General features: G+C 45.6%; 1 protein-coding gene across 2 annotated transcripts in view; it reads left to right on the top strand.

The window, feature by feature from the left end:
• The first annotated feature begins 335 nt into the window (after positions 1-335).
• The window catches only part of NUDCD3 (NudC domain containing 3), a 70,393-nt gene continuing 58,093 nt past the window's right edge, over positions 336-12,635 (top strand). Inside the window, exons 1-2 of one of the 2 annotated variants that reach the window (XM_020893306.2) lie at positions 336-628; positions 6,191-6,501. In XM_020893306.2, the coding sequence (XP_020748965.2) occupies positions 437-628; positions 6,191-6,501 (503 nt within the window). In that variant the 5' untranslated portion in view covers positions 336-436. Of the gene's footprint in view, positions 629-6,190; positions 6,502-10,865; positions 10,940-12,166; positions 12,303-12,635 lie in introns of those variants that run through there. The other variant, XM_020893307.2, reaches the window with a different exon arrangement.

The raw sequence follows: 12,635 nt of genomic DNA, 5'->3' as shown, positions 1-12,635 counted from the left end.
GACTCGCCAGCAAAACGTTCTCGCTGTCCCGCCTTGTTTCTGGACGTCCAGTCTGGAACACAGCCCGCAAACCACGTGACAACAGCATGGCTCACGTAACAGTTGTTGCCGGCGCTACAACTCTTCCGCCAGTTTCCAACATGGCCACTAAGCGCCCTCAATGCCGCAGCCCCGGGCCCTCTTGCTCTTCGGGGGCCCACTTCTGCTCCTCCACGAGACCGCCCCAGAAGCCCGGGGGCAGTAGGGGCGGTGCCCGGATCCAGTCGGCTCCAGCGCAGTCCCGCCCAGCTCCTCCGCGGGGGCGAACCAGCGCGGACCGGAAGTTTCCTGGGCGCGCCAGCGGCCGGGGCCGTTACTGCAGAGCACCGGAAGTGGCCATAGGCCGGCGTCCGGGCCGCGCCCGCAGTGAGTGAGCTTTCCTCCGGCCGGCGACGCCATGGAGCCTGGGGCTGCCGAGCTGTACGATCAGGCCCTGCTGGGCATCTTGCAGCATGTGGGCAACGTTCAGGACTTTCTGCGTGTGCTCTTCGGCTTCCTCTACCGCAAAACGGACTTCTACCGCCTGCTGCGCCACCCGTCGGACCGCATGGGCTTTCCCCCGGGGGCCGCGCAGGCGCTGGTGCTGCAGGTAACGCGCGGCGGGCGGGAAGCTCGGGGTGAGGTGGGGGAAGATCGTGGGAGCCCCGACCCCCGCAAGCCCGCTCCCGTAGTCCCCAACCCTCTGGGAGCTCAGGCTCCCGCGAGTCCACCGCTTCTTTTGCTGCCGACCTCAGCTCCTGCTCTGGCGCTTCCCCCGACCCGCCTCCTGCGGCCGCGGCTTCTGCGGAGATGCTGGTCTGGTATCAGTTTACTCCTGTGAGAGGTGCCGGCTCTAGAGCAGCCTGGTCCGATAGGGTGCATTTGGATATCAGAAGCTCAGGGCCACGGTCACCTCCAGCAGCGCGTAACCCTTCGAGTGACAGGGCCGGCCAGTCAGAGAATGAAAACAATGCAGGCTAGACTGGGGAATGGGCGGCGGCAGCACGGACACCTGCACACCCCAGAACTACGACTGCTGGAACTAGGGGGAGGCTGTGTGATGGGTGTGGTTCTTTTATTTGAAATGTGACTTTTCACGTCAAAGACAGTCATAGTATAATAGTACTTAATAAGTTTACATATGAGCGTATATCTGTGCATCCCAGGTTAAGCTTATGTTGGAGGCTATCATTCACTGAAGTTGACGGGGTATTTGAAATGTAATAAGCAAGAGTTCACACACTCGGCTACCGCAGGCATTGGAGATACACTGGTTATGCGGATGGTTAAATAATGGTTTCTCTGCTTGGGACACTTACGCTATATTTAAAGAGACGAAATACAGTAATAGGGACCTTTGCCTGCTACCTGACAGAGCCATTGGAAGGAAAGGAATAGAAATGATCTTTTGGAAATGAGGACAAGTTTTGTAGAGGAGGTGGAATTTTGATGGGATCGAAAGAGCATACTCAGTCAAGCATTGAGCCAGGAACCTGAGAAGGCAGAAATTCTGGTGATACCTCTCACTGTCGTCTAGCACTTTACAGTTTATGAAGTGATTTCAAAGGTTCATCTCGTGAAGTCTTGCTGCTCGCTTCAAGTTGGTCCGATATTACTTTCCTAAGTGCCTGCATGAAGAAACAAATGCTTAAAATGTTTGAATAACTACCAGAGATACTATGGTCAAATGAAGAGTGAGGTTGGTATTCAGTTTGAAAACTTAAGGCTGTTGCTCATCCTTGTAGTGGTTAAGTACCATCCAAGTGATCAGAGAGCTGTGTGTCAGAGATGGTTTTTAGCAAATCCTTTGGCAAATTAATAATTTCACGGAAGCTTGTGAAATAGATAAGGTTGAATTTTATGTGGCAGATGAGGGTGCCAGTTCAGCAGATCAGGTGGTTTTATTTGACCAAATTCATCATAGAGCTATAGCTCAAAACTTCATTTTTCCGATTCCAAATTTTTCTGTTCTATTATGCCATTGTAGAATGGCAACACTTTCCTCTAGGGTGATCTTTTGCAGAAAAAAGAAAGGAACATTTACCGAGCACCTAGTATGTACTAATTGTTATGTAATTTTTTATCGAGGTTGTCATTTGTTCTTAACAACCTGAAAAGGTTGATCTTTCTCCTTGTTTTACAGGTGAACTGACAGAGGTAATTCATGAATCTGGTAACAGTATGTAAGACACCTACTATGTTTTAGACACTCTCAAAGGTTAAGACTTGGTGAACAGTTTAGTAAAGTGGAGGTGGGGAACAAGGCAGAGAGAGGGGTGGGATGGGCCAGAGGTGATCCAAGGTTTCAGACCAGGGCACAGTAATAATGGTAATGCATTCACTGAACTGTCACCTGAATTTAGGGGAAGGAGCTTAGTTTTAGACAAGTTGAATTGGAGATTGCAGACAGAAGTCTCTGTCCATAGGCTGTTGAATTGTGGGACTGAAGCTCATGGGAGGTAGAAGAATCTGAGTGGTTTAAAGGAGAGGAGCTGAAGGTGGAGGAGCAGGGCAGAGAGAAGGTGCCTTTGGAGGGAAGGACCCCAGAGAAGGAATTGGAGAAGCAAGAGGTTGTGGGAGTGGGAGGGGGATGGAGGGAAGTGGGCAGGGCAGTAAATTCCATGGAAACCAAGAGGGACAATTTCTGGCAGGTAGTTAAGAGGCGTGTAGTGTTTTCTGAAAGTGGTTCTCAGTCATCAGCATTGCTCAGGGAACTTTAAAAGAGCAGATATCCCTTGGTTATTTTGGTTGAGTTCAGTTCAGTTCAGTCACTCGGTCGTGTCTGACTCTTTGTGACCCCATGAACTGCAGCACGCCAGGCCTCCCTGTCCATCACCAACTCCTGGAGTCCACCCAAAACCATGTCCATCAAGTTGGTGATGCCACCCAACGATCTCATCCTCTATCATCCCCTTCTCCTCCTACCCTCAATCTCTCCCAGCATCAGGGTCTTCTCAGATGAGTCAGCTCTTCACATCAGGTGGCCAAAGTATTGGAGTTTCAGCTTCAACATCAGTCCTTCCAGTGAACACCAGGACTGATCTCCTTTAGGATGGACTGGTTGGATCTCCTTGCAGTCCAAGGGACTCTCACGAGTCTTCTCCAATACCACACTTGAAATGCATCAATTCTTCGGTGCTCAGCTTTCTTTATAGTCCAACTCTCACATCCTTACATGACCACTGGAAAAACCATAGCCTTGACTAGACGGTTGAGTAGATCAGGGTAAATCCTCGGGAGCTGTTCTTTTATTCACAGAGGCATTGGGCAGTGGAGTGCTTGGGGGTCTCTTCAGAACTCAGGGAAAGAGAGTTTGGATGGGAGTATTGTAGTGCTCCATTCTGGAACTCCTGTTTTCCCCTGATATTTTGGGATATGGGATGTTTGTGTGGTTTAAACCTTCTTCAGCTTTTCCTCCCAGTTCTAAGGGCTTGCACAGCCTGGCTGTACAGTTTGAAGGACCTTCAGCAGGAAAGATGCATGTGGAAATTGTATTCCACTCCCTTATTTATTAGTATATTTTAAGCAAACAGTAATTTAGACTGACATTTTGTTCATTTCAGTTGACCTGTGTTTATTCTGGAGTTCAGTTTGGGAAGCCTGCTTAAAAGGTACCCCCCACCCCACCTCCCCATGAGAGTCAGGAAAGCTAGCTCTTTTTGCTCCTCCCTGAGCTTCTTGGGAAGTCTTGGGAGAATCACTCTCCTCTGTCAGTTGAGAAGGTTGACTGGAGGTCAGGGACATGTCTTCCAGCTCCGCAATCCAGGATTCTGAAATAAGTGCTGAGGTCAGCGGCGATGTGAGAGGTAAAGCAGGTGTCATCTTAGAGGAGGCGGGGGTGCTGAGTAAGCAAGGGCAGTGGGGGCCACAGTGTCATCAGGAGTATGAGGCTGGGGTCCAAGGGAGGTTCCCAGTGTTAGGAGAGAGCCCTTGCTGTTACTTCTTTTCTGGAGTTAAGATGTGGTATGTCAGGAACATGAATGGCTCTGAGGGCAGTGGGTCTGGTGTCTGGTGTCACTGACATGGATGTGAGAGGAGTGAGTCAGGGGCTCAGGTTCTCTGGAGAAGCAGAGATAGGTACTGTTTCTAGTTTTTAACCTTAGGATTTCCCTTGCCTTCCTCTGCCTACATTTCCTTTCAGTGTTTAGTGTGCTTCCTGTATAATTTTTTACTTTCTTCTTTCATTGGCAGGATCTTGGGCAAGTTACCCTCTGAGCTTAGTTTTCCCTCATCTTTGAAATATCAGTGCTATCTTCCTAACAGCATTTTCCTGAGCTTTGTGAGAGAATGTTTATAAAAACACTGACATTGTAATTTCTCTTGTTCTGTCTTCTTGCTCAGTGCACACAGCAGTTATTTAGCCCCTGTTTGCATTCTAACCCTTTGGAAACTGACTCCTACACACTTTAAAACATTTTTATTTTGTTAAGACTACTCTTTAGAGTAGTTTCAGGTTCAGAACAAAATTGAGGGGAAAATACAGAGATTTCCCATTTACTCCCTGCCACCTCCACCCCCACAGCTTCCCCTGTTGTCAGTATCCCCCACCAGAGTGGTGCATTTCTTACAATGGATGGACCTGCATTGACATATAGTCACCCAAACCCAGACTTTACTTTGGAGGTCATTCTTAGTGTTGTTCACTTTATGGGGTTTGGACAAATGTATGATGACATGTATCCCTCATTATGACATCACACAGTATTTTCACTGCCCTAAAAAAATCCTGTGTAGTCTTACCTGTTCATTCCTTTCTCCCCTCAACCTCTGGCAACCACTGGTCTTTTTATTGCCTCTAAACTTTTACCTTTTCCACAGTATCATATAGTTGGAATCATACATTGTGTAGCATTTTCAGATTGGCTTCTTTTACTAATATGCATTTAAATAACCTCCATGTCTCTTCATGGCTGATAGCTCATTTCTTTTTATGGCAGAATAATATTCCATTGTCTGGATGTGCCAGTTTGTTTATCCCATCATTTATTGAAGGATATCTTGGTTGCTTCCAGGTTTTGGCTATTATGAATAAAGTTGCTATATACATCCGTGTACAGGTTTTTGTTGGTACATGTTTTCAAGTTCTTTGGGTAAATACCAAGGAGCACGGTTGCTAGATTGAATGTTAGGGTCTCCTCCCACCTACTTTTCAAGGTGGATCTTCTGGCTTTCCTGCCTCCAGCTGCCATAAGAGATATTTCTTGATGAGCCCACCTCTTGGCACTGTGACATTTCCTCCTGTCATTCCTCTGTAAGAGGTACCTTTCATTCAAGGTCTGATTCAGACCCCCTTCTTCTAAGAGATGTCCTTAGCTCTCTCTTGCCAGAATGCTCATTTGCACCCACATTCCGATGGCATCACATGTATTTATCACAGCCTCTCCTGTCAGACTTGTCATTTCTGGGTCTGTCCTGGCTATACTTGAGGGTTATGTGCACCCTTGAATAGCGCATGCAAAATGTCATTTTCCTGTGCACTTGTTGGATGGAGAGTTGCAGCACTTTTTTGGGTGTGACTGGGTCCCAGGGAAGATTAATGACTGATCCACATGCCAGAAAATTGAGTTCTTCAAGGGTGGGAGCTGTCGTTGGATTTTGGTGCTCCTGGCAGGTTGTAGGCACATTGCGAACGTCTTTTGAATTCCCAGGGTAAGACCTGCACTGCCCCTCCTCCCATGCAGTGTAGGAAGATAGCAGCAGTCCAGCGAGCCGGCCTGTATTGTGGATTGAAATTCAACTCATTCTCCATCTTCCCTTTTTGCATCTGAGTTATTGGTGCCTTTATAGCTCTCAGCACCAGGACAGTGGGTTCTTTGCATTTGGAACAAGACTCTCTGGGGCTGTAGAAGTAATGACAGATGAGACCATTTAGTTACGCATCCTTTTGACGTAAATATTGGGCTCATAGGTGTATAAATATTGTGAGCCTTGGCTTGTAAAAGTTTCACTTTTTCTTTGATTTTGGAATTCCCCTGTTAAAGATTGTTTTTATAGTGGCTTTTGGTGAAGCTGAAGTGCATTTCCATTTTCCCAGTGGGAACATTTTCTTATATATTGCTTTTCATTCTTTTTTTTTTTTTTTTTTTTTTTACCAGATTTTGCTGTATTTCTACAGAATGTGTGATACAGTACTGGCAGATGAACTCAACACTGAATTGCTGTTTGATTTTAGGTATTCAAAAGTTTTGACCACATGGCCCGTCAGGATGACGAAAAGAGGAGAAAAGACCTAGAGGAGGAAATCAGGAGGAAGGAAGAAGAGGAGGCCACGGCGGCGGCAGCTGCCACAGCGGAGCAGGGGCCAGTCCCGGCCCTGGTTCAGGAGGTGGAGGTAGACTCCACCGCAGACTCGGGTGGGCCTCAGGAGCCCCTAGGCCCGCAGGGCGCCGTGCAGGAAGTGGCTGTTGGCTCTGGGGAGGCAGAGCCGCCGGGAGCAGATGCTGGTGCTGCTGAAGTCCCCAAGGAACCACCATCTCTTCCCAAGTAAGGATTTCTACTTGCTGCTTCTTTCTTTTCTTTTTCTCTCCCCTCATCATGGTTTATTACGAGACATTGAATATAGTTCCTTGTGCCATACAGTAGGATCTTGTTGCTTATCTGTTTTATACATAGTAGTATGTGTCTGGTAATTTAAGCTTATAACTTATCTTCCCTTCTCTTTGTTAACTGTAAGTTTGTTTTCTGTGTCTGTGGGTCTGCGTCTGCTCTGTGTATAAGTTCATTTGTATCTTTTTTAGGTTTCACGTATAAGTGATACCATATGATATTTGTTTTTTTGTCTGTCTGTCTTACTTCACTTGGTATGATAATCCCTGGGTCTGTCCATGTTGCTGCAGATGGCATTATTTCCTTCTTTTTTTTCTTAATAGCCCAGTAGCATTCCATTTTGTGTGTGTGTGTGTATGTGTGTGTATCACATCTTCTTTATCCACTCATCTGTTGATGGACATTTGCATTGCTATCATGTATTGGCTGTTGTAAACTGGGGTGCATATGTCTTTTCAGATTAGAATATTCTCTGGATATAGGAGTGGTATTGCTGGATTTTGTGGTAACTCTATTTTTACTTTTTTAGGGAACCTCCATAGTGGCTGTACCAATTTACATTTTCACCAACAGTGTAGGAGGCTGACCTTTTCTCTACATCCTCTCCAGCATTTATTATTTGTAGGTTTTTTAGTGATGGCCATTCTGACCAGTGTGAGGTGAATACCTCATTGTAGTTTTGATTTGCATTTGTCTAATAGTTTTTTGATCATCTTTTCATGTGTCTATTGGCCATCTATTGGCCATTTCTCTTTGGAGAAATGTCTGTTTAGGTCTCCTGCCCATTTTTTGTTTGGGTTGTTTTTTTTGTTGTTGTTATTGAGTTGTATATTATTTGCCTATTTTGAAAGCTATAGGTCAACTAGTTCAGTCTTCTTCCTTTTTTTCCTCTGTAAGGTAAGGTAATAATCTGCCCATAGTCATACAGCCAGTTAAGAGCTTGAGCCAGAGTTAGAGCACGTGGCTCATAGAGTTTGCTTTCCCATGAGACCTGCTTATCCGTGTGGAAGTTTCTCCTCAGAGTCTTGCTTCTGTTCTTCCCCTGCGGAAGCAACTGCTGAGACGCAGGCCTACTATCCTCTTGGTCTAAGGGATGCGTGAAGAGTTTGTCTGATACGGGGGACTGTGGACCCAGAGTTCCCCCCAGAGTCTGCCATTTAGTAAATGCATTACCTTGGGCAAACAGGGTCACTTTTCTGTCTCAGTTTTCACCTTTGCAATGCAAAGGCGGTAATTACAGCACCTGCCTCACTGGCTGTCGTGACTGTTGAACGAACCAAGGATCATGCAGCTACTGAGTGGTAGGGCTTCAGTTAGGCCCTTTGTTGGTACTCGTCTTCACTTTTCAGAGATTCTGCTTCCTGGTGCTTCCCTGCCCCCGTTTGGGTGAGAAGAGCTGATACCTCCTAGTGTGTGAGCTGAGGCAGTGTCTGAAAGAGCACACTGCCCCTGGCCAGTTTCTGTTTTCAGGCAAATCTGCTTTCTTTCCTCTTTAATAGGACTGCTCCCTGCCTTTTCCTGCCTCATCCCTTCTAACTTAACTTCCCTTCTGTTCTTCCCTCTCCTTGCACTCTGCCTCTGACCTCTTCTGGGGAAAATGAATTTTTTGGAGACAGATTGGGGCAAGACAGCAGAGTCTGAAAGTCTGAGGTCGATTGCATGGAGGATCAGTGCCCATAACCACCATGTGTTCAAGGGGCGTTAACTGTGTGAGAAACGCCTGGAAGGAAATACATTATGAGTGGAATTGTGAGTGGTTTTCATTACCTTTGTTCTTCCTTACTATATTTTCTAATTTTTCTACAGTGAGTTTTATACTGTGTTTTACTACTTTTTTTGCATTCTTTTTATAATGTCTAAAAACTCTGTTAAAAGAGGGGCTTGTTTTTTGACTCGTGAATTATAGATTAGAATAGCTGCCTTGTTGATTTGCAGAGACCCTATTCTTAGACCAAAGAGTTGCGTTCTGGGTCAGTATTAGCATTGGTTTTGTGAATCCTACCCAGATGTAAGTATAGACTGAAGACTTGGGTGTGTTCCAGAAAACCTTAGACTGGTGCTGCAGGCTTAGTGGTTCCAGGGACTGAACCTTCTTGGCCTTCAGGTACTTGGTGATTTTCTATGAACAAAATAAGAAATTGTGGTCCAGATCTCTAACTCGATCTGAAAGGCAGTGCTGGGGCAGATCTGAAATGGAACATGAAAGTCATCCTTGTCCCCCAAGTCCCTCCAGTCAGTGCCCGAATCACTTATCCTGTGAACTGTAGATCTGGAAAGTGAAAGAAAGAAAGTGAAAGTCTCTCAGTGGTGTCTGACTCTTTGTGACCCCATGAACCTGCCAGGCTCCTCTGTCCATGGAATTCTCCAGGCCAGAATACTGAGTGGGTAGCCGTTCCCTTCTCCAGGGGATCTTCTCAACCCAGGGATCGGACCCAGGTCTCCTGCATTGCGGGCAGATTCTTTACCATCTGAGCCATCAAGGAAGCCCCTGCAGATCTGGGAATTCTTGTAATTAAATAATCTAGGACAGTTACTCTTTAGGTAGCCACACAGAAGCACTGCCTTTCCTGGGCACCCTGTCCAAAAACCAGTTACCTAGAGTCTGATTTCCAGTTTGAGATGACTGCTTTCTGATTGCTCCTTCTTGCTACTCATTTGCTTGTGGTTCTGGCCAATATTGGGTAGTGGTGATGGCAACTTCTCAGTCTACAGGCAAATCATTCTTTGGAGTCAACTTGTCCCCAACCTAGGCCCTGCCAACAATGGATTAAAGTTTGCATATACATAAAATAAGGTACAGATTTTAACACGTAAATCCACATGCCACCTCAGTGCTTAAGGTGCCCAGTTTTATCCCTTAGAGAAGAGAGCATTTGGGCACACAGATTTCCTTGTCCATACAAGATAGCTTTGAGAACATGCTTGCTTTCTGCAGAGTAGCTTCCCAGTATGAGTTGTCTGAAGTGAAGATACTGTAAAAAGTTCCGCTTAGAGTCCCAGTGTTTCTATTGTACTTGACCCAGTGAACTGTGCTCAAAGGACTTTCCTGCTGGGAGACTTTCAGAAATGCTGATGACATTACTGTTGCTGTGGGAGGAGAGAGGAATGCAAGACCGGTAGCATCAACATCCTAATCGCTACACCAGACACCGCTCAGAGCGGCTGGTGGGGTTTGCCTCTTCGATCCCATCTCTGTCTGGTCCCACTTCGGTGGCTATAGGTCCTGCAGTTTCGCTCTGGATCTGCAGGTGTCGCTGTAGGCAAAACAGTGATAACTGCACTTGCTGGTGCTGGAGTGCTGACAAAGATGTCTGAAAGGCTGTGCTACCTCTGGCTTTTGTCTTTATAAAATCACGAACAGAATTTTTTAAAAAGGAGAAAAAGGAAAGAAAGCATTATTGGCCCTTCCACAATACAACCTTGAACTGCGCAGGTTCACCTATACATGGATTTTTTTCAGTAGCAAATACTACAGTACTACAGAATTCCTGAGTCCCTCCTGAGCTACCCATCTTCCTGCACAGGGAAGCAGACAGAAGGGAAGGGGGTGTCATGGAACTACTTGATGCGTTGACCTGTTTGGTAAAGTCCTGGTAGAAAAAGGGTGTGTTAGAGTGCTGCTCAGTGCTTCTCTTATTTTGGGTGGCATGGCCTTTGTGTTCAGTTATTCCAGGGACCCAGATGCTTCTTGGGAAGGGGATGGTGTAATTTGGAAGAGAAGTTTCAGATTTCCAATAGTATCCTCAGCAGATGTTTCATCTTCATCACGCCTGGTGCATTTGCCCCAAGCAGAGCACGTTCTTCAGTGCTTTTGTCACTCAGCAAGGTCTTCCAGCACTTCTCTTCTGCTGCCTGCCACAGGTAACTGCATCTCCTTTGAGTGTGTGTTTCATCTTACCATTTGTTTATGACTAGTTCTCGCATCTTTCAGCATTGGGCAGAGACTTATTCAGCCTGTCTCAGGTCCTAGCTCCATGTTAGGTGAGTGTCTGTTGCATGCTGAGTTCATTCCTTAGTGCCTCTCCTTTGGTTCTGCTCACCCATATCCTGTGACATCTCTGCCTTAGAGATGCAGGGGGCATCTCTGCATGGGCTGTCACAAGAGCAGAAAGGTGAAGTTTTCTGCCGGGGCATCCTGTCTGCGTGCAGTCACGCTTCCTGAGAGCTGGCTTCCTGGGTTTGTCTCTAAACAGGGTCCTTCCTTTGTTGGCCCCTGCTTTTTCAGGTGCCCATTGCAGGAGGCACTTTGATAGAGTCACGTGGACATACCGGAATGCCACCCCAAGTACCCACCCTGTCGGCTTATGGTGAAGATTCACTGAGGTCAGTGTGTAAGACCTGATGAGCAGGAGTCCTGCACATAGTGAGCCCTCAAGTAGGTACTGTTCTCGGTATTGCTTTTCTTTACTTAAACAAGCACAGACTGTTTTTCTTCTTCATTATAATCAATGTAGGCTATTTGGATAACAAAGATAAGGGTATAAAGACAAGAAAACATCCTACCATTTTCCCTTAATTTTGTGGGATATTCCTATAATTTTTTTCCATGCATATAAACATGTGCATGCATGTATTTGAACACACACACACAGAGTGCTTATAATATAGTTGTCTTATATTTGGCTTCTGTTTTGCTGAACATTGTATGCTGAGCATTTCCTGCATCCCTTTTGCTGATTTTGATTTCATGTTGTGTGTGCTGTTGAGTGTCGTGTGTCCAAGAGGTTCTTTTGCTCAGATGAGGGTGTTGGCTGTAAACATGCATTTTGAGAATAGTAAGTGGAAAGCCAGAGGTCCAGGGATGTCTGCCTACTTTCTCCATAGATGCAGCTCTCTGACCTCACTGGGGCTGTGCTGGGCCTGCCTGCCTCAGGGTCTGTTTTCAGTCTCATCCAGTATAGAAGCTGCTCTCCCACCCAGTGATTCACCCTGAAACTGCCTCTTCTCTAAGGAACCTCAGGTGTAAGAGGCCTCAAGGATTTGATTTAAATTGAAAGTCAAGAAAATATGATATAGGTTGTTTGCTAGAAGTATTTTTTTTTCCCTCTAGAAACATTATATTCCTGTTTTCATTTTGAGATTCATTTCTGGCTTTTAGGCTTCATTTAGAAGAGGTTAGCCTGTATATCTTACAGCAGTGACTTAAGTTTATTGGATACTGAAGCCGTATCATAAAAATGACCTGGTGTCCTAGCCTGTGAGAGTGAACGTGAGTGTGTGGGGAAGGAGGGGGCTGGTGAGACTCCCCCAGGGAGCTCCCCACCCCCTACCCCGGCCGCCCGGAATGTGTCCTTCAAGATGCCAGAGTCTGACGTTCTTCCTTTCCACCAACGGGGAATGGAGAGAGCAGTGTGAAGTGCTTTGCTTGAAACCGTAGTTGGCAGGGAAGGCCAGAGTCAAGGGGCATTGAAGCAGTACCCAGTGTGCTTTGGGGCCCAGATATTCTCTTTGCTGTGTTAAGAAAAAAAAGAAAACAGCTATTATCAGAACTGTCTGAGAGATACTTTTCAAAAGTAACACAGTTGGTTTCTATTTGAGTATTTTTTGGTAGCAAAAGTATAACTTTTTATGCTTGCTTTTTTTTTTCCTGTTGAAAAAAAAGTATATGCACCTTGTGAAAAATGTATTAAGTTGAATTAAGTACAAAGGGGAGAAGACAGAAGAATGTCATGGATCTGCGTGTATTCATTGCCAACCCTGGCACCTGGCCATTTCTCCCCTTCCTGTGTTATTTAGAAGTAAGTTTTACCTCATCATTTCATCTGTAAATGTTTTCAACCAGTGTTTAAACTTGCAGTTTTTCATAGTGTCATAATTTTTAAAAAAGTTTAAATCTGTAAATTAAAGGTTCCAACCACATATTGCTTATAGTTGACCCTCTGCTTTTTTTTTTTTTGACCCTCTGCTTTTATATTCTCAAAATTTATTTGTTTAAAAAATCAGGTTGTTGATATGCAGAGTTTCCCACTCACTGATTATTATGTAGTAGAGTAAATTAGCAGTTGGATTTAGGGTAAACACTTTTGAAAGTTATGTGTATACTGAAAATGCATTCTCCCTAAAGGCAGCCA

The sequence above is a fragment of the Odocoileus virginianus genome, chromosome 1, assembly GCF_023699985.2.
Source record: "Odocoileus virginianus isolate 20LAN1187 ecotype Illinois chromosome 1, Ovbor_1.2, whole genome shotgun sequence".
In the NCBI taxonomy this organism is placed as follows: Eukaryota; Metazoa; Chordata; class Mammalia; order Artiodactyla; family Cervidae; genus Odocoileus; species Odocoileus virginianus.
Note: the sequence above shows the minus strand (reverse complement) of the source record. Positions and strands in the feature narration are given on the sequence as shown.